General features: G+C 38.1%; 1 protein-coding gene across 1 annotated transcript; it reads left to right on the top strand.

The window, feature by feature from the left end:
- Window positions 1-27,276, top strand: CREBL2 (cAMP responsive element binding protein like 2). The gene is made up of 4 exons (XM_025455134.3): window positions 1-368; window positions 20,516-20,713; window positions 21,304-21,448; window positions 24,148-27,276. Exons 1-4 carry the CDS (start codon window positions 354-356, stop codon window positions 24,150-24,152), a joined length of 363 nt encoding a protein of 120 aa, XP_025310919.1. The 5' UTR covers window positions 1-353; the 3' UTR covers window positions 24,153-27,276.

Genomic DNA, 27,276 nt, shown 5'->3' with positions numbered 1-27,276 from the left:
CGGCACCCGAAGAGGCCATTCCGCGTGCAGTGTTCCCGCCCACTCTCCGGTCCGGGCCGCTCTCCAGGGCGTCTGTAAACACACCCAGAGACTGTCATGGAGGGGGAGGAGGAGGCGGCGGCGGCGAAAGGAGGCGTTTTGGGCCGCCTCCAGGGTCCGCTCTGTCATTCCTGAACTGGTCCCTCGTCCCCGTGACTGTGGCATCAGGGAAGCGAACTGTTAGGCGAGAGGAGGAGACAGTCAGAACCATATCCCCTTCTTCCCCCGGGGCGGGGGCCGGGCCGGGCCAGGCCGGCTGAGCCGGGGGAGGGCAGGGGGAGGGAGCGCCTGGCCAGGCCGGCCTGTCCGCGGAGATGGATGACAGTAAGGTAAGTCCTGTGGTTTGCACGCGCAGCTGCCGCCGCCGCCGCCGCCTCCTGCTTGTCGCTAAGGGCTAGACCCGCCGCTGAACCTCAGCCCGGTAGCCACGCCAACACCCAGCAAACACCTGCCTTAGACATCCCGGAGCCTCCGGCTATTACCCCCGTGGTACCCAGCCAGGAATTCAGGGGACGGGGCGCTGCGTCTTTCCAGAAGGGGCCCTCTCTGGAAATTTCTCCCTCCCAGGGCAAGCCTGTTTGTCAGCTTTTCCAGGTAGTGCCAACCCTCGTCCTTGACTTGCCCAGCAAAACGAGTGAAGAAACTTACCGTGCTTTTCTTTTTGCCTTCCCCTGACCCCCTTCCAGACTTTCCCCAGTTTGGAGACCTTAATTAGGGCACCCTGAACCAGCCCTATTCCCCTTGAAGGTTCCCCTTTCTTCTCGCAGCCTCCCTTACTCAATGCCCCATTCATATAATCAGTTCACTCCCCCTCTGAGCTATTTTCCTGTGGTTGGTTGGTTGGAACACTCTGCTAAGCTCCTGTTGCTATTCGTCCAGAATCTAACCTCCTCTAGAAAGCCTTCCCTAAGAAAAGTAGTGAATTCCTTCTTGTTAATCTGTCTTAATATCCTACCACCATTCCCCTATCGCAATCCAAATCACTTGTCCCTGTGATTCTAACAGGCGTTGTTCATTCTTGGCTGATTCATGTAGTTTGTGTATATAACGTATCTCTGCCCTATGTCTATCTACGTTAGTGTTATCTAGTTTTATTTCATGAAGATAGGGATGATCAGCTTATTGATGTTTTAGAATGTTTAGAAAATTGGACTTTTTTTTTTTTTAAAGGAGTCTGACTTCTAGACTTTACCAATTTTTGAAGTAGAAAGTCACTCCTTTATGCCTTTCAGAGGTCTTCCTTTTCAGTCTCTGGCATACTGCTTGTGCTAGCTTTTTTTCTTTCTTTGGGTGCCCTTTCCCCCTCCCACCTTACCATTAACACTTTGCAGCTGTCACGTTTTTGTTTCACCCACCCTTAGAATGAAAAAAAATTTCTAGCTTTTCTGTGCTGCCTGCTTTATTCTACATTATCTCCCTCTTCCTGCTCTTACAGAAGGCTCTAAGAAAAATGATTAGACGGAAGGGAAAGCCCAATGCAATAGTCTGGAATTGAGACTCACCTGGAGAAACAGATTGTGAAGTAGCAAACCCCAACAGGAAGTTGTGTTTCCAAGACAGAAAGGGGAAGTTCTGAAAGTTTTCCAGACATCAGAAAATAATTTTTCCATGAATGCCTTGTTAGCTTGATTGTTCAGTATTATTAATTTTGAAAGCAAATCTGAATACTGTATCCATTATCGTTTTGCAGAAAATAATGTTATGGCTCCTTAAGGATGCTAAAATAACATTGTTCTTTAATTTCCTTAATTTGAGGCAATAAATTCTACAAAATCTTTAGTTCAGACTTTTGAAACATTTAATAACTCTCAAAATCTTCAGTAGTCTCAACTCCAAGAAAAATACATAGGATTTTGAGCTATTTTTCTTACCTGTCAAATCACATAGGAGTCATTTCTAAAGCTAGCAAACTGTAGTGGAGAGTATAAAATTTTATTGTTTTCCCTAAAAGAATGAAGGTAAATCTTGGGGTGTAGACGATCCATAACTTACTTCCTATAGGGTTCACAAGTAATGCAAAATGAACTCAGTTCTCATTCTTTTTAATTGATTATTTTTAGAAACCAGCAGTTACTTAAATCTTTAATGATTATGGGAAAGAAAATCCACTCCACATGTCTCTGGATGGACAGTGCTTCTGTGAATACACTACTTTCACTTTGAATACATGTCATAGTTGTGAATGAGTAATACTTAAATGCCATGTACAGCAAAATCGGAACTACTCTTCCGGCACCGGGCATTATGAAACAGCCCTTAAGTCTTTGGCAGCTCCCAATCCTGCCTTTCTCTGTGCTCTAGTTGTTGGAGTCCTGCAGAATTACATTGTCCTGCTAGCATACACATACATACTCACACACAAAACACATTTTCTTTTTTTTTTTTTAAGATATTTATTTATTCATGAGAGAGAGACACAGAGAGAGAGAGAGAGAGGCAGAGACACAGGCAGAGGGAGAACCAGGCTCCATGCAGGGAGCCCAATGTGGGACTCGATCCCTGGCCTCCAGGATTATGCCCTGGGCCGAAGGCAGGCGCTAAACCGCTGAGCCACCAAGGGATCCCCCACATTTTCTCTTCACATTATGTATAGGTAATGGAGTCTCAGGTTCCATTTTCTCCTGAGTAAGAGGAGGTGAGAGTTGGAGTTTGGGATTCTGGTGGCTGAGCATAAAGTATGGTGGGGGGACACCTGAGTGGCTCAGTGGCTGAGCGTCTGCCTTTGGCTCAGGGCGTGATCCAGGATCCAGTCCCGCATTGGGCCCCCTGCAGGGAGGCTGCAGAGGGCTCTCTGCAGAGGGTTTCTCCCTCTGCCTGTGTCTCTGCCTCTCTCACTCTCTCTGTGCCTCTCATGAATAAAAAATATATACATATTTTTTAAAAATAAATGAATAAAGTATGGTGGGAGAGAAAAAAGGGTGCCAAATTAGTTGACAGCAAGGCCAGGGGAATAGAAAGAGGATGCAGTGGTCAGGAGTGGCAGTTATAGAGAGACAGTATTTGAATGAGCAGGTTGGGAAACAGATGATGATATGAGGACCTCCCTTTATAAGGATTCAATATCCTGATTTTTTTTTTAAGATTTTATTTATTCATGAGAGAGAGAAAGAGAGAGAGAGAGAGATAGGCAGAGGGAGAAGCAGGCTCCCTGTGAGGAGCCTGATGTGGGATTCGGGACCAGGTCCCTAGCTAAAAGCAGACACTCAACCACTGAGCCATCCAGGTATCCCTTCTGAGTTGTTTTCATCAGTAGTGATGAATGAGTTTGCCAGGAGCTCTCCACATTCTGTCATCTAGCTTTCTAGAGTCAGAGTCACACAGATTTGAATGAAAATGAAGCTTTGCCTTTCTACCATCTAGCAATGTGCCTGATACAGCATAGAGTACTCTTTAATAGTGATTGAATTAAGTTGGAGCAGAGTAATATTAAGGAGATTGCCCTGATGTACCCAGGCTTTATTAATCAGTGTGCTCCATTGAGCCCCCCAGGCAGAGTATATAGACAATGGCAAATGGCAAAAATAAAGCAAGAGCTAGATGGGCATCTGAAAGTAGGGGCTTGGGAAAGTGCTAAGTAGCAGAGCTCAAACACTGAGTAGATCTCTACTAGGCTAGATGGGAAGGAACAACCTTGGCTGAGTTAATTAACGTTTCTGAGTTTCCATTTTATCTATTAAATTGTCAATACCATTTTCATAGGCTTTGTTGAGTATTAGAGATAATGCATTATTATAAAGCACTGAGTACAGAGTCTAACACATAGTAAACACAAAAAATATTGTTACTTAAGAGTGACTTCTTTGGTCTTAGCACAATGCAGTAGGTACTTGAGATGCTCATTTTATTCTTTTTTTTTATTAATTCTTAATTGCATGCTATTCGCAACATTTGCAGCAATGCTTATTTATCCTACACTACCCTTTGCTCCTAACCATGCCCCGAGATGGGAAGGGGCAATGGGATGGGGCATGAAATGAACTTAAGCTGTGCATTGAACTGTCAGATTGTGTGAGAAAGGTAGTCTCCTGAGCCTACCTGCATGTCTACCACTAGGAAAAAGTGCTTGTTTTTACAAAAGCTGCTTCTTCCTGACTTGCTGCATTCAATTACAAAGAAAATAAAAGTGTGTTATTTTCAGAGGCTTTGATCATAGGCAGAAGATTCTTATTTTTTTAATTTTATATATGACTTTTATGTTTATTGAATCAATGACTGATATAAATGGAAATATCCTAGACCAGATGCATTCCTGCCACAGGATAAGCTGACAGTAGACTACCATACTGTATTGCCTGACAGTGTAGGGCATCAAGTTTCAGTTCAGCGACTGACAAGAAAGTGGGCCAGACACTGTCTAATCATACTAATATACTATACTATATGGATAGTATACTAATATGGATGCTGTTTCCTTAATAGACTTCACAGACTTCAATTTACCTGTAGGACACACGATTATCTGAAAATAAGGTTTCTTACACCTTCCTTACCTCTTATGTAAGAAGATAGGGTCTTCTGTTGCATTCAACTGTTCGGGGTAGCATTGATTCTCACAAAAATTTTAACTTGGCCAAAAAATGTCTTTGACATTCCCAGACCTGCCTTTGGCCCTTGAAATCCCTCCTATTGATCCTTTATCCATCCTTTGCCATAGTTGGGGCTGCCACCTTGAGCAGTGCCACAAAACTCAGACATTTTTTGCCTTTCCTGTCCTCCTCTTCATCAGTGCTAACCACAGGACTAACACAGAAGAGCCAGTCTACCAAACAAATCTCTGACAGATTTAATGTACCTTCCTTTGCTGTTTAGGTTACATGCACATTTTACATAGGGCACCTCAAAAGATAGTTTAACCCTAAAGAGTAATTTTAATACTACAGAAACCAGTTGAAATCTAAGTTTACTTATCCTTATTCAGAATGATTAATTAACTCTTTTAAGGTTTTCAGAAAAGTTTATTCATTCATTAATTCATTAAATACTTGTTGAACACCTAATATGTACATGCATTGTGCAAGAGAGATACAAAGGTAAAAAGTTTATAACTATTCTTGGGAGCTTACATTTCAGTGGGCTAAGTAGACCTATAGAAAAATCATTACAATATAGTGAGGTTAAAAAAAATTAGGGCACTAGAGGCAAAGTGCTTTTGGAGTGGTATGAATGGATGCCTGTCTAGGCATGTCGCACATGGGTTCACACAGTAGGAGTGAATCTGTGAGGAAGAATAGGAGTTCCCTAGAAAATGGGAAAGAAGGAAAATCTTGTACTAAAGCATATTGCACTGGATAATAAGTATTATGCTATAAGTTAGTGCAGGAATTGGCATATTTTTGGTAAAGGGCCAGATAGTAATTATTTGCTGGCCATATGATCTCTGTTGCAATTATTCAATTCTGCCAATTTAGCACAAAAGTAACTATAGGCAGAACTTAATGATGAGGTGTGGCTGTGTTCTAATAAAACTTTATTTACCAAAACAGGGAAGGGGCTGGGCTTTGCATGCCATCAGGGCTATGGATTGCTGACCCCTGAGCTAAAACATAAAACACAAGTAGAGGTGTGGGCAGAGACAAAGATGGAAAAGTAAGCAGAGGCCAGATCACGATATGCTTGGCAAGTTAAGCTAACAAATTTTGGTCAGTATTTTTAAAGTGTGGAATAAAGAAAACACCTGCTGACCCAGAATCTTGAGACTGGGGCTTGGGAAATTGAATTTTAATTAGGCTCCCCACTTGAGTGGCTCATATGCTTACCGAAGGTTGAAAACCAAGGCCATAGATGTTGGGGAGCCATTGAATGATTTTAAAGCAGAGGTAGGGATCCCTGGGTGGCTCAGTGGTTAAGCGTCTGCCTTTGACTCAGGGCATGATCCTGGGATTTGGGATTGAGTCCCACATCGGGCTCCCTGCATGGAGCCTGCTTCTCCCTCTGCCTGTGTCTCTACTTCTCTCTCTGTGTCTCTCATGAATAAATAAGGTCTTTAAAAAAGTAATGCAGAGGTAACTATCGAATTTGGGTTTTTGACAGAAAAAATGCTAATGGCTATCTGGAGAATGATTTGGGGTAAAGATGTAGGAACTGCAATAAGATAAGAGGCAGATGGTCCAGTTAGGTAAGAACGTGGATTTTGGCATAAAACCAGAGTTCAAGTCTTCTTTCTACCACGTTTCAAGCTGTTATGATTTTGGACAAATTAGAATTAAATATAAGAACAGTTGACCCTTGAGGTATCTGGCCGGCTCAGTCGGTAGACCATGTGACTCTTGATCTTGGGTCATATGTTCAAGCTCTACATTGAGCGTAGAACTTATTTTAAAAAAAAATCAGTTGACTCTTGAGCACCACAGGTTTGAACTGCACAAATCCACTTACAGGTGGATTTTTAAAGTACATATATATAGTACAGTACTGTAAATATATTTTTCATCCTTATGATTTTAATATTTTCTTTTCTCTAGCTTTATTGTAAAATTCTGTAATACATATAGCATACAAAATATGTGTTAATTGACTGTTAATGTTATTAGTTAGGCTTCCAGTCAACGTTAGACTACTAGTAGTCAATTTTTGGGGGAATGAAAAGTTACAGGTGGTTTTTTGACTGCTCGGGGGCTGACACCCATCACTCCCATGTTATTCAATAGTCAGTTGTATATATGTGAGCCCAAATCACAAGAACTTAGTATATATCTCATGGGTTCTCAGTAAATGCTAGTCCTTTCTGACTCCTCCCCAGCTTTGTTAGATTGCTCATAAAAAAGACCTGAGCTGAAGACCAGATTGAGAGTTTGGGTTGTGGTTGATAGAGCATGAATAAAATCCTTCAAGGAGAAGAGTGTGGACAGAAGAAAGAGCTAGAAAGACAGAACCCTGGAAGACAGTAAAATGATCAGAAGAGGCCGAGGAATAGGACTTAGCAACGTAAATGGGAAAGGAGAGATTAGTGATAAAAAAAAAAAAAAAAAGTACAAGGGGGAAAAAAGGGGCTATTATGCTGTCTAAGGGACCAGAGAATTTTTTTAAAAAGATTTTATTTATTTATTCATAGAGACAGAGAGAGAGAGGCAGAGACACAGGCAGAGGGAGAAGCAGGCACCATACAGAGAGCCTGACGTGGGACTCGATCCAGGGTCTCCAGGATCACGCCCTGGGCTGCAGGCGGCGCTAAACCACTGCGCCACTGGGGCTGCCCGAGATTTTTTTTTTTTTTTTAAGATTTTATTTATTCATAGAGACGCAGAGAGAGAATGACAGAGACCCAGGCAGAGGGAGAAGCAGGCACCATACAGAGAGCCTGACGTGGGACTCGATCCAGGGTCTCCAGGATCACGCCCTGGGCTGCAGGCGGCGCTAAACCACTGCGCCACCGGGGCTGTCCGACCAGAGAATTTTTAAAGAGGGAATTTAGTCAACAATATGAGATGCTACAAAAGAGATCAACAGTGAAAAAGTATCCATTGCACTTGGAAAATAGGAGATTGTTTATGAACCTAGCAAGAGAATTTTCCCTAGAGTGATAGGATAGAAGCCAAAATGTAGCAGTTGAGAAAGAGCTGGACAGGAAAGAAGTAAAGGCAGGTATACACCACTCTTATGGAGTCAGTTTGTAACAGTTTTAAGGCATAGCTAAAATATATACAGTATTATATTTAGCTGCGAACAATCATAGCTGGGGACTGGGGACAGGCATAGGTGTTGGGAGAGGAGAGGCAGGAGTTAACTCTAAGTTCAGAGAGGCCTACTTTATCTTCTTCCTCCTTCCGTTGACTAGAAAAACTGGCAGAAAGGTTAGCAGCAGGAAGATGTGATTAGACTTTCTTTCTGAAGATCTGGTAAATAAAAGGCCTAACCCACAGCTGTGAAGGAAGTTTTAGGAGTCATAACACCAAATGAAAATGTAGCTACTTGTTTTTTCTTTAAAGTGGTAAAGAGCACTAGCTGGGCACATTCATCTCTATCTTATTTTTCTTTAATCAGTTGGAGATAACTTTTCATGTTTTTAAAAAGAGTGAAACAAGCCCTCCTGCTCTTTTTTTTTTCTAGGTTTGGCTGTTGCTACCTACCACTTCGTGTAAATGCAGTAATTCTCTTAGAATTAATAGTTTGAAACTTTTATGAGTTGCCTTAAGAATTAGAGCATTAGGATATAAATAAGTGCAAAGAGGGTAATAAAATAGTTAAAGAGTTCTTAACTGGTTTTTCAGATTTTATATCCTGTACGAGGGACCTTTTTTCTTTCTTTCTTTCTTTCTTTCTTTCTTTTTTTTTTTTTTTTTACAACTTCTGTAAGTTGGTCGTGATACCAACAAGTCAGTTTCAGAATATTCCTAATTTATTGGAAGTAGAAAACACAGCTTTTGTGCCCGAGGAGCTCACGTTGCTTAGAGGTGATAGAACTTAAATCTGTGAGGCCACCAAAAAACTCCAATAAAACATATAAATTCAGTGTGTTCACTATATTATATGTTCCAGACATTTGGAGAAGAAAATAGCATATGGAGAGAGGGTGATCGTCAGGGATAGGAAGGTGATTATCAAAGAAAGAGGGCTAGAGCTGACTCTAACCAAAGAAAGCATAACATTTCCCATCCTGGATGGTGGTCACAGAGAAATGGTGAGGATAGATGGGAATGCAGGGGATGAGGTAAAGTCCTAGAGGGGCATGACTTGATATGATTCCCGCATTGGAAGTAATGAAAGAGAGGATTGGGTTGGTGAGTGGGAGGCTGGATGTAGTGGGCTGAATGGTGGTCTCTAGAAAGATATATGTGTCCTAATCCCTGGAACCTGTGACTATCACCTTATGTGGTAAAAGTGAATATTACCTTATTGGGGGAAAAAAGTGATTAAGTTAGTGATTTTGAGGAAAAATTTATCATGGATTATTTGGGTGGACCCTAAATTGAATGACAAGTGTCCTCATAAGAGTGAGGCGGAGGGAGATTTGGCAGACAGGTGTGGTGGCAGTGTGACCACAGAGGTAGAGACTGGATTGCTATGGCCACCAATCAAGACACACTGATAGCTACTAGAGGTTGGAAGAGACAAAGGATGGATTCTCCCTTTCGGTCTCCAGAGGGAGTGCAATCCTGCCAAACTTCTGGCTTCCAGAACAGAAAGAATACATTTCTGTTGTTTTAATCACCACTAAGTTTGTAGTAATTGTCACAGCAGCCACAGCAAACTGATATACTGGATATGGTGACCTAGTAAGCAGTGCTGAGTCAGAGGTCTTCTCTTCAGCTGTAACATGGCCAAAGGGCCGTTACAGTTTATTCTTTCTGTAATGATCAGATACTACCTTTTGTGTTTGTTTGTTTGTTTGTTTTGTTTTGTTTTGTTTTACAGTGAAGGAAAATACAGCGAAGTTATTTTAATAAGCTGAGAAGAAAGGTTAACTCTTTGGCAGCTCTTTGCAAGATGGATTAGCTAGAAGTGGGAGTGGAAAAGGAGAGATGGTAGGAAGACCCACTGAGAACCTGTTGTAGCAATCTGTGAGGGGGGATCAGACTAATACAGATAGTAGGAGTAAAGAGGAAGAGCTAAGTCAGATTTTATAAAGGAACAGATTGGCTTGACTTCAGTTGGTGGGCATGGAGGGCCGCAACAGTAGAGGGAAGTTTCAAGGAAGCATAAAATGAAAAGTGCCAGCAAGTGCCTAATGTCCCAGTGAGCTGGATGGAGTAAGTGAGTGACTGTATAGTATTAATATAGCAGTGCATATAAAGCATTGTCAGTTTTAGGGCCTCTTCAGGGCATGATATGATCAAGTCAGTCCCACCATGAAGTTGGGGGAATTGTCATACTTGATGATAGTGAGTTACTTTGTGACAAGTTGCTGTGATGCAAACAAGGGGTCTTAGGTTCTAGACTCTGCTCTGATACTGAAATTCTCTGGACTAAAATTTTGTCATCTATAAAGAGATCACTGTGCATCTGTGTGTGTGTGTGTGTGTGTGTGTGTATGCATCCCTCCATCACCAGCACTCTTGTGTACACCCATGTCCTGCCCTTTATGATGTTACTGTTTATTTCATGTCTGCTGTGTTTCATGAGTCTATAAACCTTACAGTTTCGGACCTCATCTTCTTACACTAACATTCCTGGAGTTTCACAGTGTTTGGGGCATGGTGTATGTTCAATATATGGCTGTTGAATAAAGGAATTAATTTTCCCATCTTTACCTGAAAAAGATGAGCATGATGCTAATTCCTCACCTGAAATGGTGTGAAATAACATAATATGTAAAGTGTTTAATTCAAGACTTTGTCCATAGCTCTATCCCTGCACACCCTGATTTCGCCTTGAATTTAAGTGTTTGTTGTTAGCTCCTAAAAAGCTAGAAGTAGAATGAGCCAAGAATCTGGAATAGTATTTAATCTGGACCCCAGGGTCTTCCTTATTTTAAGAAGCTCCTAGATAGCGCACAACTCCTCTTTCTATGAAGTTAAACTTGTTGACTGGGAAGCCTGTGCCATAAATACTCAGACCTTTGCAGACTAGGTTCTGTTCTTTCTCTGTAATGGTTACATTTAGAATTATCAGGAACTCCCTCTTGGCTAAATCCATAGTTGTATGTTAATTCTCGGCCTTTTTAAACTCACAGATTAAAAAACCCTTATGCTTATCCCCTCCCCTCTGTGATTCTTTCTCTTCATAAGCTTGTGTCTCCATGCCACCTTGATTCTTCTCTTTCTTCTATTCTTTCTGCTTAAGATTCATATATTTTTTTAACAGCTATCTTTTTAAGATAACAGCTTTACTGAAAAATAATTCACAAAACATAATTCACATACTATAAATTCATCCTTTAAAACTATACAATTCTGTGATTTTTAGTACAATTGACTCTTGAACAACATGTGGGCCCACTTATACATGGATTTTTTTTCAATAAATACAGCACAGTACTGTAAATGTATTTTCCTTATGATTTTCTTAACATTTTTTTTTTATCGGGCAGCCCCGGTGGCGCAGCGGTTTAGCACCGCCTGCAGCCCAGGGTGTGATCCTGGAGACCCAGGATCGAGTCCCATGTCGGGCTCCCTGTATGGAGCCTGCTTCTCCCTCTGCCTGTGTCTCTGCCTCTCTCTCTGAATGAATAAATAAATAAATCTTAAAAAAAAAAAAAAAGAACTCCAAAGAAATCTTATAAAAAAAAAAGAACATTTTCTTTTATCTAGCTTACTTTATTATAAGAATATAGTATCTAACACATATAATACACAAAATATGTACTAGTTGACTGTTTATGTTATCAGTTAAGCTTCCAGGTAACAGTAGTCAATTAGTAGTTAGGTTTTGTGGGAAATCAAAAGTTATACATGGATTTTTTTGACTGCTTGGAGGTCAGCTCGTAACCCTCACATTGTTCAGAGGTCAACTGTATATTACAGAGTTGTGCTATGGTCACCACTGTCTTTCCAGAACGTTTTCATTACCTTAAAAAGAAACTCTTATAAACAAAATGTGGTATATCCATATAATATAATATTATTAAGCAATAAAAAGAAATGAACTATTAAGCCACAACAAAGATAGAGAGGAACTTACATGCATATTACTAGCTGAAAGAAACCAGTTTGGAAAGTACCTACCATGTGATCCCAACTATATGACATTCTGAAAAACATAAAACTATAGAGGTAGTAAGAAGGTCAGTGATTGCCAGGACTCTGGGGGTAAGGGAGGGAAGAATAGGTGGAATGTGGGGTTTTTAGGGCAGTGAAAATATTCTGTATGATACTATAATGGGAGATACATGATATATGCATTTGTCAAACCCAAAAAACTGTACAACACAAAGAGTGAACCCTAATGTAGACTTTGGATTTATTAATAACATTGGTTTATCACCTGTAATGAATGTACTACACTAATGCAAGATGTTAATAACAGGGGACACTGGAAGGGTGGAGAAAAAGGGGATATATGGGAACTCTCTGTACTGTCTGCTTCATTTTTTTTATAAACCTAAAACAGCTCTAAAAAGCAAAGTATATTAATTTTAAAAAGAAAAAAAAATGAAACCCTTTAGCAGCCACTCCCTATCCTCTCCTTCCCTTCCCCCTACCCTAAGCAATCTATAATTTTAATTTCTTTAAATTTGCCTTTTCTGGACATTTTGTATGAATGGAATCATACAGTGTGTGCCCATTTGTGTTTGGCTACTTTCACATGGCATAATGTTTACAGTGTTCATCTTTTTTTCTTTTTTTTGCTCCACCCCCCCCTCCAGTGTTCATCTATGTTGAACCATGTATCAGTATGTCATTCCTTTTTATGTCTGAATAATGTTCCATTTTATGGACACACTACATTTTGTTATCTACTCATCAGCTGATGGACGTTTGGGTTGATTTCCACTTTTTAACTATCGTGAAATACGGTGCTATGAACATGAATTGTACAAGTTCTTATGTGGATATAGGTTTTCATTTCTTAGGGAGATAGACCTAGGAGTAGAATTCCTGGGTCATATGTTAATTCTGGTTTATTATTTTGGGAAACATGCAGATGGTTTTCCAAAGTGGCCACCATTTTATATCCCCACTAGCAATGTATGTGAGTTCCATTTCTCCACAGCTCCACATTATTTGCTGCTTTTTATTATATAGCCATCGTAGTGGGTATAAAGTGTTATCTCTTAGTTTTGATTCAAATTTCCAAAATGACTAATGATGTTGAATGTTTTTTCATATGTATATTGGGCATTTATATATCTTCTTTGGAGAAATGTCTATTCATACACTTTGCTCACACTTTAATTGGGTTGTCTTTTTTGTTGAATTGTCAAATTTCTTTATATATTCTGGATACAAGTCCCTTATCATTGTATGATTTACATATATTTTCCCCATTCTGTGGGTTGACCTTGATGGTGTTCTTTGAAGTACAAAAATTTTAATTTTGAAGTCCAATTTATTTCTTTTGTTGCGTATGCTTGTGGTGTCACATCTAAGAAACCCTGGCCTAATCCATGGTCACAAGTTTATCGCTGTTTTTTTCTAAGAGTTTTATAAATATAGTTCTTACATTTAGGTTTTTGTTCTATTTTGAGTTAATTTTTGTATATGGCATGTTATAGGAGTCTAGCTTAATTCTTTTGCTTGCAGATAACCAGTTGTCCCAGCACCATTTATTGAAAAAGACTGTTTTATTCCTATTTCTCTATTGTTTTGGCACCTTACTAAAAATCAATTGACCATAAATGTAAGGGTTTATTTCTGGATTCTCATTTCTTTTTCATTGATATGTGTGTGTACCCCTGTGCCATTGCCACTCTATCTTGATTACTGTAGCTTTCTAATAAAATTTTAAATCAGAAATTATACGCCATCCACTTTTGTTGTTTTTCGGATTGGCTATTTTGGGTCCCTGTGTTTTTTATTATTATTATTTTTTTAAAGATTTATTTATTTATTCGTGATAGACACAGAGAGAGAGAGAGGCAGAGACACAGGAGGAGGGAGAAGCAGGCTCCATGCCAGGAGCCCGACGTGGGACTTGATCCCGGGACTCCAGGATCGCGCCCTGGGCCAAAGGCAGGCACCAAACCGCTGAGCCACCCAGGGATCCCCTGATTTTTATTATTATTATTATTATTATGATTATTATTATTATTATCTTTTCAATTTCTGCAAAAAGGCAGAGTGTATTATAAGTAATCTCTACACTCGGCATGGGGCTCAAACTCATGACTGTGAGATCAAAAGTTGGATGCCCACCAACTGAGCTGGAATTTTGATAGGGATTGTGTTGAATTTGTACATAGATCCATTTGGGGAGTATTGTTATCTTAACAATATTTAGTCTTTCAATTTATTAACATGGAATGTTTCTACTTTTTTTTTCTACTTTTATTAGATCTTTAGCTTCTTATAATGCTGTTTTATGGTTTTCAGTGTACAAATCTTGTACTTCTTTTGTTAAATTTATTCCTAGTTCATTCTATGAGGTCAATATTAGCCCAATACCAAAACCAGAGAAGTCATAAGAAAACTATAGACCAATATGTTTTATGAGAAAGGATGCAAATACCCTCAATAAAATGCTATTCTAAATGATATATTTTTATGCTATTCTCAGTGAATGTTTTTACAATTTCATTTCAGATTGCTCATTGTATATAGAAATGGAGCTAATTTTTGTTTATTGATCGTGTCCTTTGCAACCTTGTTCACTCATAGTTTTTGTGTATTCCTTAGGATTTTTTCTTTTTTTCCTTTTTTTTAAAAAAAATAAGCCCCATGCCCAGCATTGAGTCCAACATAGGACTTGAACTCCTGACCCTGAGATCAAGACCTAAACTGAGATCAAGAGTCGGATGCTTAACCAACTGAGCCACAGGTACCCCAAGAGTTTCCTGTATATAAGATCATATCATCCCAAATAGGAATAGTTTTACTCTTTCCATTCCAATCTGAATGAAGTCTCTCTTTTTTTTTTTGCCTAATTGCTGTGGCTAGATTTTTCAATACAATGTTGAGTGGAAGTGATGAGAGAAGACCAGATCTTTGTCTTTTCCTGATCTTTGGGAGGAAAGCTTTCAATCTTTCACCCTTAAGTGTGATGTTAGCTGTGGGTTTTTCAACCTTTATCAAGTTGAGGGAGTTCCCTTTATTCATAGTTTGTTGAGTGTTTTTTATAATATGAGGGTGTTGGGTTTTGTCAAGTGTTTTCTGAGTCTCTTGAGAAGAAAATATAACTTTGACGCTTTTTTTCTATTGATATGATGTATTATAGTAATTGATTTTTGGTTGTGACACCTACCTTTATTCCTGGGATAAGTCACACATAGCCATGGTGTATAATCCTCTTTCTGTGTTGTAGATTCAATTTGCTAGCATTTTATTGAGGATAGTTACATCTCCATTCACAAAACATATTGATCTGTGGTTTTCTTATGATATCTTTGTTTAGTTTTGGTATCAGGCTAGTTTTGGTATGGCATGATAGAATGAATTGTGAAATGTTCTTTTCTGTTTTTTGGAAGAGTTTATAAAGAGTTAGTGTTAATTCTTTATTTTTTTTTTAATTTTTTATTTATTTATGATAGTCACAGAGAGAGAGAGAGAGGCAGAGACATAGGCAGAGGGAGAAGCAGGCTCCATGCACCGGGAGCCCGACGTGGGACTCGATCCCGGGTCCCCAGGATCGCGCCCTGGGCCAAAGGCAGGCGCTAAACCACTGCGCCACCCAGGGATCCCCTATTCTTTAAATGTTTAGTAGAATTCATCAGTGAAGTCACTTGGACTTGGTCTTTGTTGGAAATTTTTCTTTTTTTTTAATATTTTATTTATTTATTCATGAGCAACACAGAGAGAGAGGCAGAGACACAGGCAGAGGGAGAAGCAGGCTCCATGCAGGGAGCCCGACGTGGGATTCGATCCCGGGTCTCCAGGATCATGCCCCCGGCTGCAGGCAGCGCCAAACCGCTGCGCCACCGGGGCTGCCCTGGAAATTTTTCTATTACTAATTTAATCTCTTTGTTACAAGTCTGTTCAGATTTTCTTTCTTCTCAAGTCAGTTTTGCTATTCTGTGTCTTTCTAGGACTATTTCTCCTAGGTTACTAGCATATAATCTTTCATAGTATCCCATGTAACCATTTTTATTTCTGTAAAGTTGATAGGGATGATGTTTCTTTTGGTCTTGAATTTATTTATTTATTTATTTATTTATTTATTTATTTATTTATTTATTTATTTATTTATTTATGTAGGTCTTGAATTTAGTATTTTGGATGTTTTCTCTTGACTAGTCTAGCCAGAGCTTTGTTGCTTTTGTTGATCTTTTTGAAGAACCAACTTTTGGTTTCATTGATTTTCTCTATTGTTTTGTCATCTTCTGTTTTATTTGCTCGATATTTGTTATTTCCTTCCATCAGTTTGCTTTGGATTTAATTTGCTCTTCTTTTTCTAGTTTCTTAAGGTAGAAAGTTAGATTACTGATTTCAAATCTTTTTTAGTTTAGGCATTTACAGCCCCCTTCTGAGCACTGCTTTAGCTGCGTCTCTCAAAGTTTTGGTATGTTGGGTTTTCCTTTTCATTTGTCTCAAAGTAGTTTTCTAATTTCCCTTATGATCTCTTCTTTGACCCATTCGTTATTTAGGAACATCTTTTGTTTTTTATCTGCTGTGTTTATTAAATAGTAATTGCTGTGAACTAAGAATTATATGACAGTCCTTGGTGCTTACTTTCTAAAAATCATAACATCTAGTTTTAGCTTGTTTCAATGGAGAAAGTGTTTTATTAAAAAAAGTAGTTAACAGAAAAGTAGGCTTTTCATTCTTACTTGCCTATAATAGACTTGAACATTTTAAACATATAATGAAGACAAAGTTGGTATTGCAAAAGCCCTACTGAAATCTAACATCTTTATTATCCTCCCTTTGTGTAATGAATTCTCTGTGGAGAGTAAGAAAAAAAATCAATGGCTAGCAAATTTCTTCACGAGGGCTAGGGAGACAAGCTTTCTGAGGGTTTCCCTTGGGGCTTTCTATTTCCAGTTAACAAATATATTTGGGGGAGGACAAAAAGAAAAGTAAAATGGGTAGTGGATAAAGAGATACCACTAGTTTTAAAGATAGCTATTTAAAATTCCATGTGGCTCTATGTGAATAGAAATAAAACTAGAATAGAAAAAAACTAAATTTTATATTATTTTCATAGTTTTTTTTTATTTGTGTTGTGCATAAACATCAGTACTTTCACTTAGCCATATTAATATGCTTCCTCACAGAAGAAATAGGAGAGGGCAAGGGAACAGGGTGGTTATCACTGAGTTGTGAAAACATTATGAAACATTGGTAAGGATGATTTTTGGCCCAGAGACATTTGGGAGGAATTTGTGAGGTCGATTTCAGTTTTGGTTTCTGGTTCCTTCTATTAATTTTTCCTAACCCTCCCCTAATCATTATGGCATATGAAATATATGAAGTTCATTTGTTAAAGCAGCTAGTATACTGACCCACATTTGTATATCTTTTTTTTATATAAGGTTTTATTTATTTTGAGCAAGAGAGCATGCGAGGGAGGGAGGGGCAGAGGAAGAGAGAGAATCTCAAGCTGACTCCAGGCTGAGCATGGAGCCCAATGTGGGGCTCAATCCCACAGCTCTGAGATCATGACCTGAGCTGAAATCAAGAGTCAGATGCTTAACTAAATGAGCCACCCAGGAGCCGCCCCTTGTGTAATACCTTTTTTCTCTTTTTTTTTTTTTAAGTTTTATTTTTATTAAGATTTATTTATTTATTTATTTATTTATTTATTTATTTATTCATTCATGAGACACAGAGAGAGAGAGAGAGAGAGAGGCAGAGACACAGGCAGAGAGAGAAGCAGGCTCCATGCAGGGAGCCCGACATGGGACTTGATCGTGACATGGGACTTGATCCTGATCCCGGGTCCCTGAGATCACAACCTGATTCAAAGGCAGATGCCCAGCCACTGAGCCACCCCAGGTGTCCCAATACCTTTTCTTTACAAAGTGTTTTTATACTTAGATTTCCAGTAACCCTGCAATGTACCTGGCTCTCTTGAAAACTAGTACACTAATCAGATTTTAGCTGGCACCCAAAGCCAAGAATTCAGTCTACCATTGAGGAAAAATTAAACTAGAGAAATGGTGGTTATGTGGTTTTAATGTAATTTTACAGGAGAGGACATAAAACACAGGAACCCTGTATTTATTTATTATGCCTTTCTAGTGGGAAAAAAAAAGAGTAAAATAATATTACTACCATAAAAACTAAACAAAGAGTTATAACTGTTGTTTTATTTTTATGACTGTGTAAGGTTTGTTTCAAAAATCAGTCCAGTCTCTGAAGTACACTATGTCCTCTTGCTGGTTTCTCAAAGACAGCCTCTCCTGAATTAATTAAAAACAGCAATATAAAAAACAAAACAAAATAAACAGCAATATATGAGGTACTAGATAATAGTGTTGTGATTGATGATTCATTTCACTACATAGAAAATAGATGTGATTACCATTTATTTTACTATAGACCTGAGTTTATACTGTAAATATGTTACTTTTTAAAAACTGTATAGTTTGAAGTTGAGACTAAAAACTAAAAAATAAAAAAAAAACTGTAGCAATAGCAGATATACTTTATTTCAATGTAGGATTATTTAAAAACATTTTATTAAAATTGTGCAGTTTCCTGAGGTATATATTATATTGGAATAAAAACATGATGCATAGTATAAAAAGCTTTAAAACACCTGGGTTTTTTTTGTTTTTTAAAGATTTATTTATTTATTCATTCATGAGAAACACACACACACACACACACACAGAGGCAGAGACACAGGCAGAGGGAGAAGCAGGCTCCATGCAAGGAGCCTGACGTGAGACTCAATCCCGGGTCTCCAGGATCACACCCTGGGCTGCAGGCAGTGCTAAACCACTGCGCCACTGGGGCTGCCCACCTGTTTGTTTTTTAAGAGCGAGAGTGCTCGGTTGGGGGGGGATGAGGGGGAAGGAGCAGAGGGAGAGGGAGACAAGCAGATTCCCCGCTGAGCGCAGAGCCCCATGCAACTCAATCTCAGGACCCTAAGATCATAACCTTAGCTGAAATCAAGAGTCGAACACTTAACCCACCGACCCACCCAGGTGCCCCTAAAAGACCTGTTTTCGAAAAGTTGAAACTAATTTGGGAGTAGTACTGAAGCAGCTAGCTTTACAATAGTGGTGGAAAAGAAAGTTTTTTCCCAGAGCCTCGGAGTATTCAGTCTTGTTTCAGAGCCATGCTATTAAATGCGGGATGCAGTGGTTGACCATCATGGTATTACCCAGGGTCTGGTAAACGTGGCTGATTCATATTTACAGTTTGGTTTTCCACCTGACCATTATACTGAGTAATGATTTGATTTTTATAGAGTACTCGGCATTGTTGGTATGTGATAATTGAGAGTGATTTTCAAACAAACAAATGAATTTTTATATCCACATGAATATAGAGTTTGAGTTTTATTACCTGATAAAGCTGCTACTTTATTTCAGTGGCTTGTCAGTGTTCGAGTTTTGCATCTTTAACAGTTGCCTTGAAAGCCTCAGCAGTATTCGTTTCAAAATACTGAAGTTGTGACATTTTTATCTCCTGAGGGTACTTTTCAGAACTAGACATCATTCAGAACCTCATCAGATAAAGTAGAAAATCTGAGGCAGACTGTGTTGTAGCTTGTAAGAAACTAGCTCTAAAAGCACTTTCTCAAAAAGCTTGTTCATTGGAATAAATGTAACCTCTTTCAAGGTAATTGCTTTCAAGAAAATTTATTTGATACACAAGTTCAGGTTCATGTATTTAAAAATTCATCAAATTTAGTTCATAGTTATGTCTTACATAAAAACTTGGGGAGGTTCCAAAGCTAAACAGTGAAAAGGATTAAATTACTTTGTCAGTCACCAAAAAACTGTGCCAATGCAGGTAAATGAATAACAAAGATATTGAAAAGATGTCTTATGACCAGTGGGAGCAGTTAGAAATCTCCTGAGACAGTCTAGGGTCATAATTATAGACTTCTTGAAAGGCAGGAGAGGATTATCCTGAAGATGTCCGGGACTTCTGGTGTGTTTCTTTGGGCTCAACAAATTTAAAGAGAGAATTCACAGCCAAATCGTTCAGGACACACACACACATATATATATATATATACACATAATATATATATTTATACATACATACAAACATACGATTTTCATACAAATTTTGTTTTTTCTAATTGTAAACATTTAAAAATCATAAAAAATACAAATGAGAAAAAAGCTATTGATAATGACACCTGTCAGAAATCTTCATTTTCCTTTTAACATTCTTTTCTGTTGTTAATTTTTTTTATTTATTTGAGAGAGAGACACAAATAGTGGGAGAGAGCATGAGCAGGGAGAAGAAGGAGAGCAGGAAAAATAAGCTCTCCGCTGAGCAGAAGGAGGCTCGATCCCAGGACCCTGAAGTCATGACCTGAGCTGAAAGCAGACACTTAACCAACTGAGCCACTCAGGAGCCCCAAACATCCTTTCTTTTATGTGTTATTTTGTTTATTTGTTTACTTTGTTGTTTATATGTATGTTGAGATCACACTGAATCTTAAATGTTAATATTTTTTACTTACTATTTTCTCAAGTCAATAAAAATTCCTGTGAGCAAAACATTTAATGGCATCTTTTAGATTTTAGTATCCAGCTACATATGGTTCATAAAGTTTACTGTTAAACTACTTAAAGTTTACTACTGAAGAAATAAGGAAAACTTCAGTATTTCTTCTCTCACACTCGTGGTATCAAAAGCATCAGAAAAAAAAAATCAGGAAGCAAAGACACATCACACATTTCGTGGGATTATGCCTTCTTAGTTTCATAGGTTTCCTTTGTTTATTATTTGTCAGTGTTTTCCTTGCGAATATGCACCCCTAGTCATTTTCCTAAAAGTAGAACCGGAAAAAAAAATTCTTTTCTCTCTTGCTGAAGGTGGTTGGAGGCAAAGTAAAGAAGCCTGGCAAACGTGGTCGCAAGCCGGCCAAAATTGACCTGAAGGCAAAGCTTGAGAGAAGCCGTCAGAGTGCAAGAGAATGCCGAGCTAGGAAAAAACTAAGATATCAGTATTTGGAAGAGTTGGTATCCAGCCGGGAAAGAGCCATATGTGCCCTCAGAGAGGAACTGGAAATGGTAAGAAAGTCTATAAGTAAACAAATGAAGAAACCTACGCTTAGGAGTCAAAATGAATTTACATTAAAGTATGAAGATACCAAGCTTCGCATATCCATTTGACAAATATGGGAAAGAATATTAACCTTTAGCCAGGATGTAGGCAAATAAGCATTTTAGTATAGTGCTGGTGGAAGCAGAATGTACATGATAATTTTACTGAGAGATTGTTTATGAAAGAAAAAAAATGGAAGATAACCCAAATGTACGACAATTATTTATTTTAGGAGTAGAAATATAGTGTGACAGCAAAAACAGAAGGATTCTAACTAGTGGCACACTGGGCAAATGTTCTTTCCACCAGAGGGGCCTTTTGAGTATGAACACTACTCCAGTATATCATGAGAAGATCCATCAGCAATTGCCCACCCTCTTCTGAAAGATGGCAAGCCTCATACGTGTCCTAGGTGGTAAACAGGAAATACGGTGGAGGGTAGGATTCCCAACAGCCAATTTGACCTCTAGTTATCGGAGTTGTGTCTAGGATTTCTACCAGTGGTTCCTGAAATATGACTAATAAAATTGTACTTAAATATATTTACCTATTTCAGTACAAGCAGTGGTGCATGGCAATGGACCAAGGAAAAATCCCTTCTGAAATAAAGGCCCTACTCACTGGAGAAGAGCAGAGCAAATCTCAGCAGAACTCAAGCAGGCACACAAAAGCTGGGAAGACAGATGCTAATAGCAATTCCTGTGAGTACAGTGAATGGGAGGGTTTATATTTAGAGGAGTATCTTAGGGTAGGGTTTCTATTGACTTCTTCCCTTGGTCTGTCATTAAATAAAGTGATGTCATTTGTAATACACTAATAAGCAAGTGAAATGATGTTAGATTGTAAATATTGAAATGAATTTTACATGGGATCTATGAAGAGCAACTGATACATTTTTGGAAATTTTTAAAAATAGACTTAGCCCATGAATGGGGATATACCATTTTTGTTAATAATGTTAATAATTGTTAATAATACCTTTTATTTGTATTTTGATTTACAACTTATAAAACACTTTCACATATATTTATCATATGTATTTCCTCCAATGATTATGTTAAGGAATTACACCTTTTATTTTACAGATGAAGAAATAGCAAAGGAATTGGCTAAGGTACCCAAGGTCACACAGTTCTAATGGGAAAACCTGTCTTCACCTAGTCCAGGCTCTAGTACAGTAGCCCATCAGTGTAGGATTTTTTTTTTATTATGGTGAATTTCACATAAAAAATTAACCATTTTAAAGTAATAATTCAGAGGCATTTAGTATATTCACAGTGTTATACAACCACCACTTCTATATAGTTACAAAAATTTTTTTTTAATTTTTTGTTAAAGATTTTATTTATTCATGAGAGACACACACAGAAAGAGGCAGACGGACACAGGCAGAGGGAGAAGCAGTCTTCTCGAAGGGAGCCCGATGTGGGACTTGATCCCAGGACCCCAGGATCACCATCCAAGCCAAAGGCAGACACTCAACCACTGAGCCACCCAGGCATCCCTAGTTAAAAAACATTTTATCACCCTAAAGAAAGCCCTGGATTCATTAAGCAGTTACCTGTTCTTATCCCTCTTGCTCTTAGCAACTACGAATTTGTTTTCTGTCTCTCTGGATATTTCATATAAATGGAAACATATAGAATGGGACTTTCTGTGTCTGGCTTCTTTTGCCTAGCATGTTTTCAAGGCTCATCCACATTGTAGCATATATTAGTACTTTAGGCTACTTTATGGGTATATAATACTCCATTGTGTATGTATACCACAATTTGTTTATCCATTCATCTGTTGACATTTGTTTACCCCTTGTGGCTATTGTGAACAGTATGCTTTGAAACATGAGCATGTGTTTTAGCAAGTATGTGTTTTAGCACTTGTTTTCAATTCTTTGGTGTATATACCTAGAAGTAGAATTGCTAGCTCATACGTAATTACATATTTAACTTTTAGAAGAACCACTAACTGTTTTCCACAGTGGCTGAAATACTCTACATTCCCACAAGCAATATATGAAGCTTTCAAATTGTCACATCTTGCCAATGCTTTTTATTTTCCATTTTTAAAAACTATAGCCTTCCTAAGATGTGAAGTAGTATCTGACTGTGGCTTTGATTTGTATTTCCCTAAAGACTAATGGTGTTGAGCATCTTCTTGCGCTTGTTGGCCATTTGTATATCTTCTTTGAAGAAATGTCTAAGTCCCTTGCCCCTGTTTTTTATTTGGGTTGTTTTTCATTTTTTTTTTTGTTGTTGTTGTTGTTGAGTTGTAAGAGTTCTTTATAAATTCTGGGTTCTAGACCTTGATCAGATATATGATTCGCAGATATTTCTCCCATTCTGTAGATTGTCTTTTCACATTCTTGATAGTGTCCTTTATTGCACAAAACATTTAAATTTTGATGAAGTCCAGTTTATCTGGTTTTTTTCTTTTGTTGTTCATGCTTTGTCATATGTAACAATCCACTGCCAAATCCAAGGTCATGAAGAATTACTCCTATGTTTTCTTCTAAGAGTTTTATGGTTTTAGCTATTATATTTTAGGTCATTGATCCATTTTGAGTTAATTTTCTATGTGGTATGAGATAGAGTTCCAATTTAATTTTTTTGCATGTGAGTAACAATGTTCCAGTGCCATTTGTTGAAGAGACTGCAAAGATTTTGTGATGAAGATGTCATGGACTGGTTTCTTTATCATCGTGACTGCTTTGGGAGCACTTGGAGCAGTTATAAGAAAATGTTACAGGGTGCCTGAATGGCATTACGTGTCTGCCTTTGGCTTAAGTCATGACCACAGAGTTCTGGGATCAAGCCCTGAGCTCAGAGTTTGGCTTCTTGCTCAGCAGGGAGCCTGCTTCTCCTTCTCACTCTGCCTGCGGCTCCCTTTGCTTACGCTCTCTCTCCCTGTGTCAAATGAATTAATAAAATCTTTTCTAAAAAGTTATAAAATTTTTATCTTTCAAATTTTTTTTAAAGATTTTATTTCTTAGAGAGACAGAGAACAAAGGGAGGGGCAGAAGGGGAGGAAGAGGGACAAGCAGACTCTGCCCAGCCAGAGCCTGATGCCAGGGCTCTGTCTCACAGCCGAGATTGTGACCTGAGCCAAATCAAGAGTTAGACGCCCAATTGACTGAGCCACTCAGGTGCCCCTCTTTTAAAATATTTTTATAAAATTGAAGGGTTTGCTTTTTGTTAGCTTTTCTTAGGTCAGGTAACATTTGCCTTGCTCTAAATTGAATTAAAGAAAAAAGGCTGAATCAGCTCAGTTTTCTTTCAGTCTGTATTTTTAAAAAGCCCTTCTCCGTAGATATTAAACAAATAAAATGTATTTTAAAAAAGATTAACCAAATTTCATTCACTTCCAAACATTCTTACATTGGTAACTTTGATTTATTTTTCAGGGTGAAGATTATTCAAAATGACGAGTCACTGATAGAAGCCAATATTCTGATTCCTATGGAGGATGAATGGGCAAGATTGTACTTCTTGGCTCCATTTACTACCTACTGCTCAGTAGTCATCTCTGTAAATCTGCAGTTTCTACCAAAATGTGTGATTATAAATCCCAAAGGATTTTGCTTTAACTTTAAACACTTAGAAAATTTATAAACATTCAGACCTGTTCTGGTTGGTATTGCCACCCATGGCATTTAACATGTTGCAATGCTTGAAAACACAGGGGTAGAGAAAAGTGGGTGAAGATTGTATTTTTGCACCTTAACTCCACATTGCTTTATTGGTTAATTTATATTCTTTCCATGTATTTCATGTCATTGTATGTGTATGTGTGTTTAGGTGTCACCTTCTTTTATGTTTTTGATTGCCCTACAAAGAGAAACCAAATGGGCTGACTACTGACTAAGTTCTCAGCCTTAATGGACCTAATCTTATTTGTTTATATTTACTTGAGTAATGTTTATTTTCTGCATGAACCATGATTTCTCCTGTGAGCCATTCCAGCATAAGCTGTGAATATGTATTAACAAATATATACATTTCTATTTTTATAATCCATACTGATATGCCTGTTTTAAATAATGTACGTGTTAACAAAATCCATCAGGAAAGCCCTCAAGACAGCCTCTTTGTTGCTGTCTTCTCAAACTATATTTATAAAAGTTTGCTAGGGCTTACTCCACACTTGGAGAATAATTAGTCAAATTTCATTTTTAAGCAAGAAATAACCTTTTAGGCATTTCAGCAGCATACATCCTCTTGACAACCTAGAATATGTATGAATGTATGTATGTGTTTCTATTGTATGTCTGTATATGTATGTGGGGAGGGTAGGAGTGAATGTTCACACACATTGCCTTGTGTAGTCAACTAACTCGGAGAATTTTTCTAAAGAAAATAGGATGAAATTAGCTGCTGAGATCGAGTTTCTGCCTCAAGAGATCTGGAACAAAATGAGGGAGAAATTGCTAGTAGATCTAATGGCTGTAGGCATAACCAGAACACTTAGTTTCTTCCCTGACAAGAGTTTCGTTAAGAATGTGTTCTGAGCCAGAAAGAAACACTGTGGGTGTGCATCTGGTTTGGCCCTAACAGCACCTCCACTCCGGAGTGAAGCACTAAACTGGAGGTGTGCACAGCACCGCAGCTGGCAGGCCTGGCAGGAGGTGCAGAAGCCAGAGAGGTTTTTTTCGGTTCCCATCACAGCTATATTTACTTTCTTCCTGACTACCAGACAGAGTGATGGTTGAGGAATCAAGCTCATCATATCATACATGCAAATAGACTAGGGATCTTTCAATTTCCTCACTGGGACACTTGATCACTCTCTCTTCTCTTTCCCATAGTTAAATCAGGAACTGTGTTCTCTGTTGCTGCTAAATTATAATTGTTCTTAGCTCTAATGAAGCAAATACTTGGCTTCTAAACAGTATGTTTTGTTATGAAATGGCAGTGTAAGAGGAGGCATCATAGTCTAGATTGTGAGGCGGAACAAGAGATGGACCACATAGTTTCAGATTACAAGGTACTCTCCCCCTTTCTCTTAGGCTATGCGTTTGAATAAAGTGCTTCCCCTTAGCCCAGAGTTCCTGAAAATCTCTTCGTGTGTAGGTTGCAAACTCAGATCTAGTCTAGTCCTGTGTGACTACTGATATACCACTAGCCCAGCCTGTTGGGTCTCTGTGTTTTGGAGAACTGGGGGTTTAAGAGTATTTAATGTCTTTTTAGGATCACAAATATAGATAGATAAGAAATTGTTAAATATTCAGACCTTCAGAATTTAAGTGTTTTAAATATAGTGTTCAGATTGTAATGGGTATGTTTTTGCCATCTGGTCTACTCAAATGTATATTTTTATTTTGCAAAACAACCCAAGATTTACTCTGTGTTGCTTTTGTTCAGTACCTTTTGAATTCCCCAGAAGAGTTGTTTTCAAAGCAAACATTCCAAGATGAATGTGGCTCTTCAATGGAATGTCTCCATTGTGCCTGAAGTATTTCTTCTCGGGTTGTAATTTTAAATTACAGGGTCATTTGAGCTACCCTCCACCCCCACCTCAGTATCTTTACAAGTGCAGTGACTTTATCCTCAGGTAGAGGATGTGTAATTTTGGATGAAAGTAAATTACAACGTATTGAGTTTATTCCTAAACCCATATTTTTTTTTGGTATTTTAAAGTTGATAATACTAAGAGAAAGTTCCTTGGTCTTAAAAAGGAATGTTTTGATTGCTTTGGGTATTGTGCTGGCTGCACGTTTTGGCCACTTGAAGCATGTTAATAAATGTCACTGATTAAAACAGCTGGAGCATTTCTTTTCCCATTCCAGTTAAGAAGCAGCACACTGAAATCTCAGCATCTCTCACTTTCTGTAATGACAACATCCAGGCTGAGAGAAAACAGAAGAGAGTGAGAGAATCAGTGAGCTCTATCCCTCTGGGTCAGCGCTATTCTCTTTGTTCCCTAAGTGAAGAGAGTAATGTTTTAGTTTTCTTTTTTTTCCCCCCAAAGAAAGGAAGATAAGGGGAAAATATATATTTGTGTGTTTAGACCAGTCATATTCTGTCATTAACTTAGCATAGACCTGCCAGATATTAGAACAACTGAATATAAAATGGAGTAAGTTTGACCAGGTCAAGTTTTAGGATATAGTTGATGTTCTTAAATTTTTTTTCTATTTTATCTAAAACCTGTCTGTTGTATCTAAATCAGACTCTGTCTTACTGCAGCAAATTCATATCACTGTGTACCAGCTAATTGACAATATTTATCAGCATCACCATTTAGCATTTTATTTCATCATCTTTGAATTATGATAGACTTGATTTGGCTCATTACAAAAAGCATAGGTTTAAACTGGACTTAGCTTTAGTTAAAATAAAGGGAAAGAAAATTTAAAAACATAAATACTATATTTCACAAGAAATCAGTTGCATATTATCAATTACATTTTTAGTTTTGAAAGAAAGGAAGATTATTAATCCACATGGTATTTGGGGGCATTGAGGGAATTTTTCTTTCTCTGAAGAGCATTGTACAATTATATTTTTATGAAAAATAAAATATCTTCACCAGA

This window comes from Canis lupus, chromosome 27 (assembly GCF_003254725.2).
Source record: "Canis lupus dingo isolate Sandy chromosome 27, ASM325472v2, whole genome shotgun sequence".
Taxonomy (NCBI): Eukaryota; Metazoa; Chordata; class Mammalia; order Carnivora; family Canidae; genus Canis; species Canis lupus.
Note: the sequence above shows the minus strand (reverse complement) of the source record. Positions and strands in the feature narration are given on the sequence as shown.

Coding starts and splice junctions, on each gene's coding strand:
- CREBL2 (XM_025455134.3), top strand. Junction 20,714..21,303: donor TCAGAGAGGAACTGGAAATG/GTAAGAAAGTCT, acceptor TACCTATTTCAG/TACAAGCAGTGGTGCATGGC.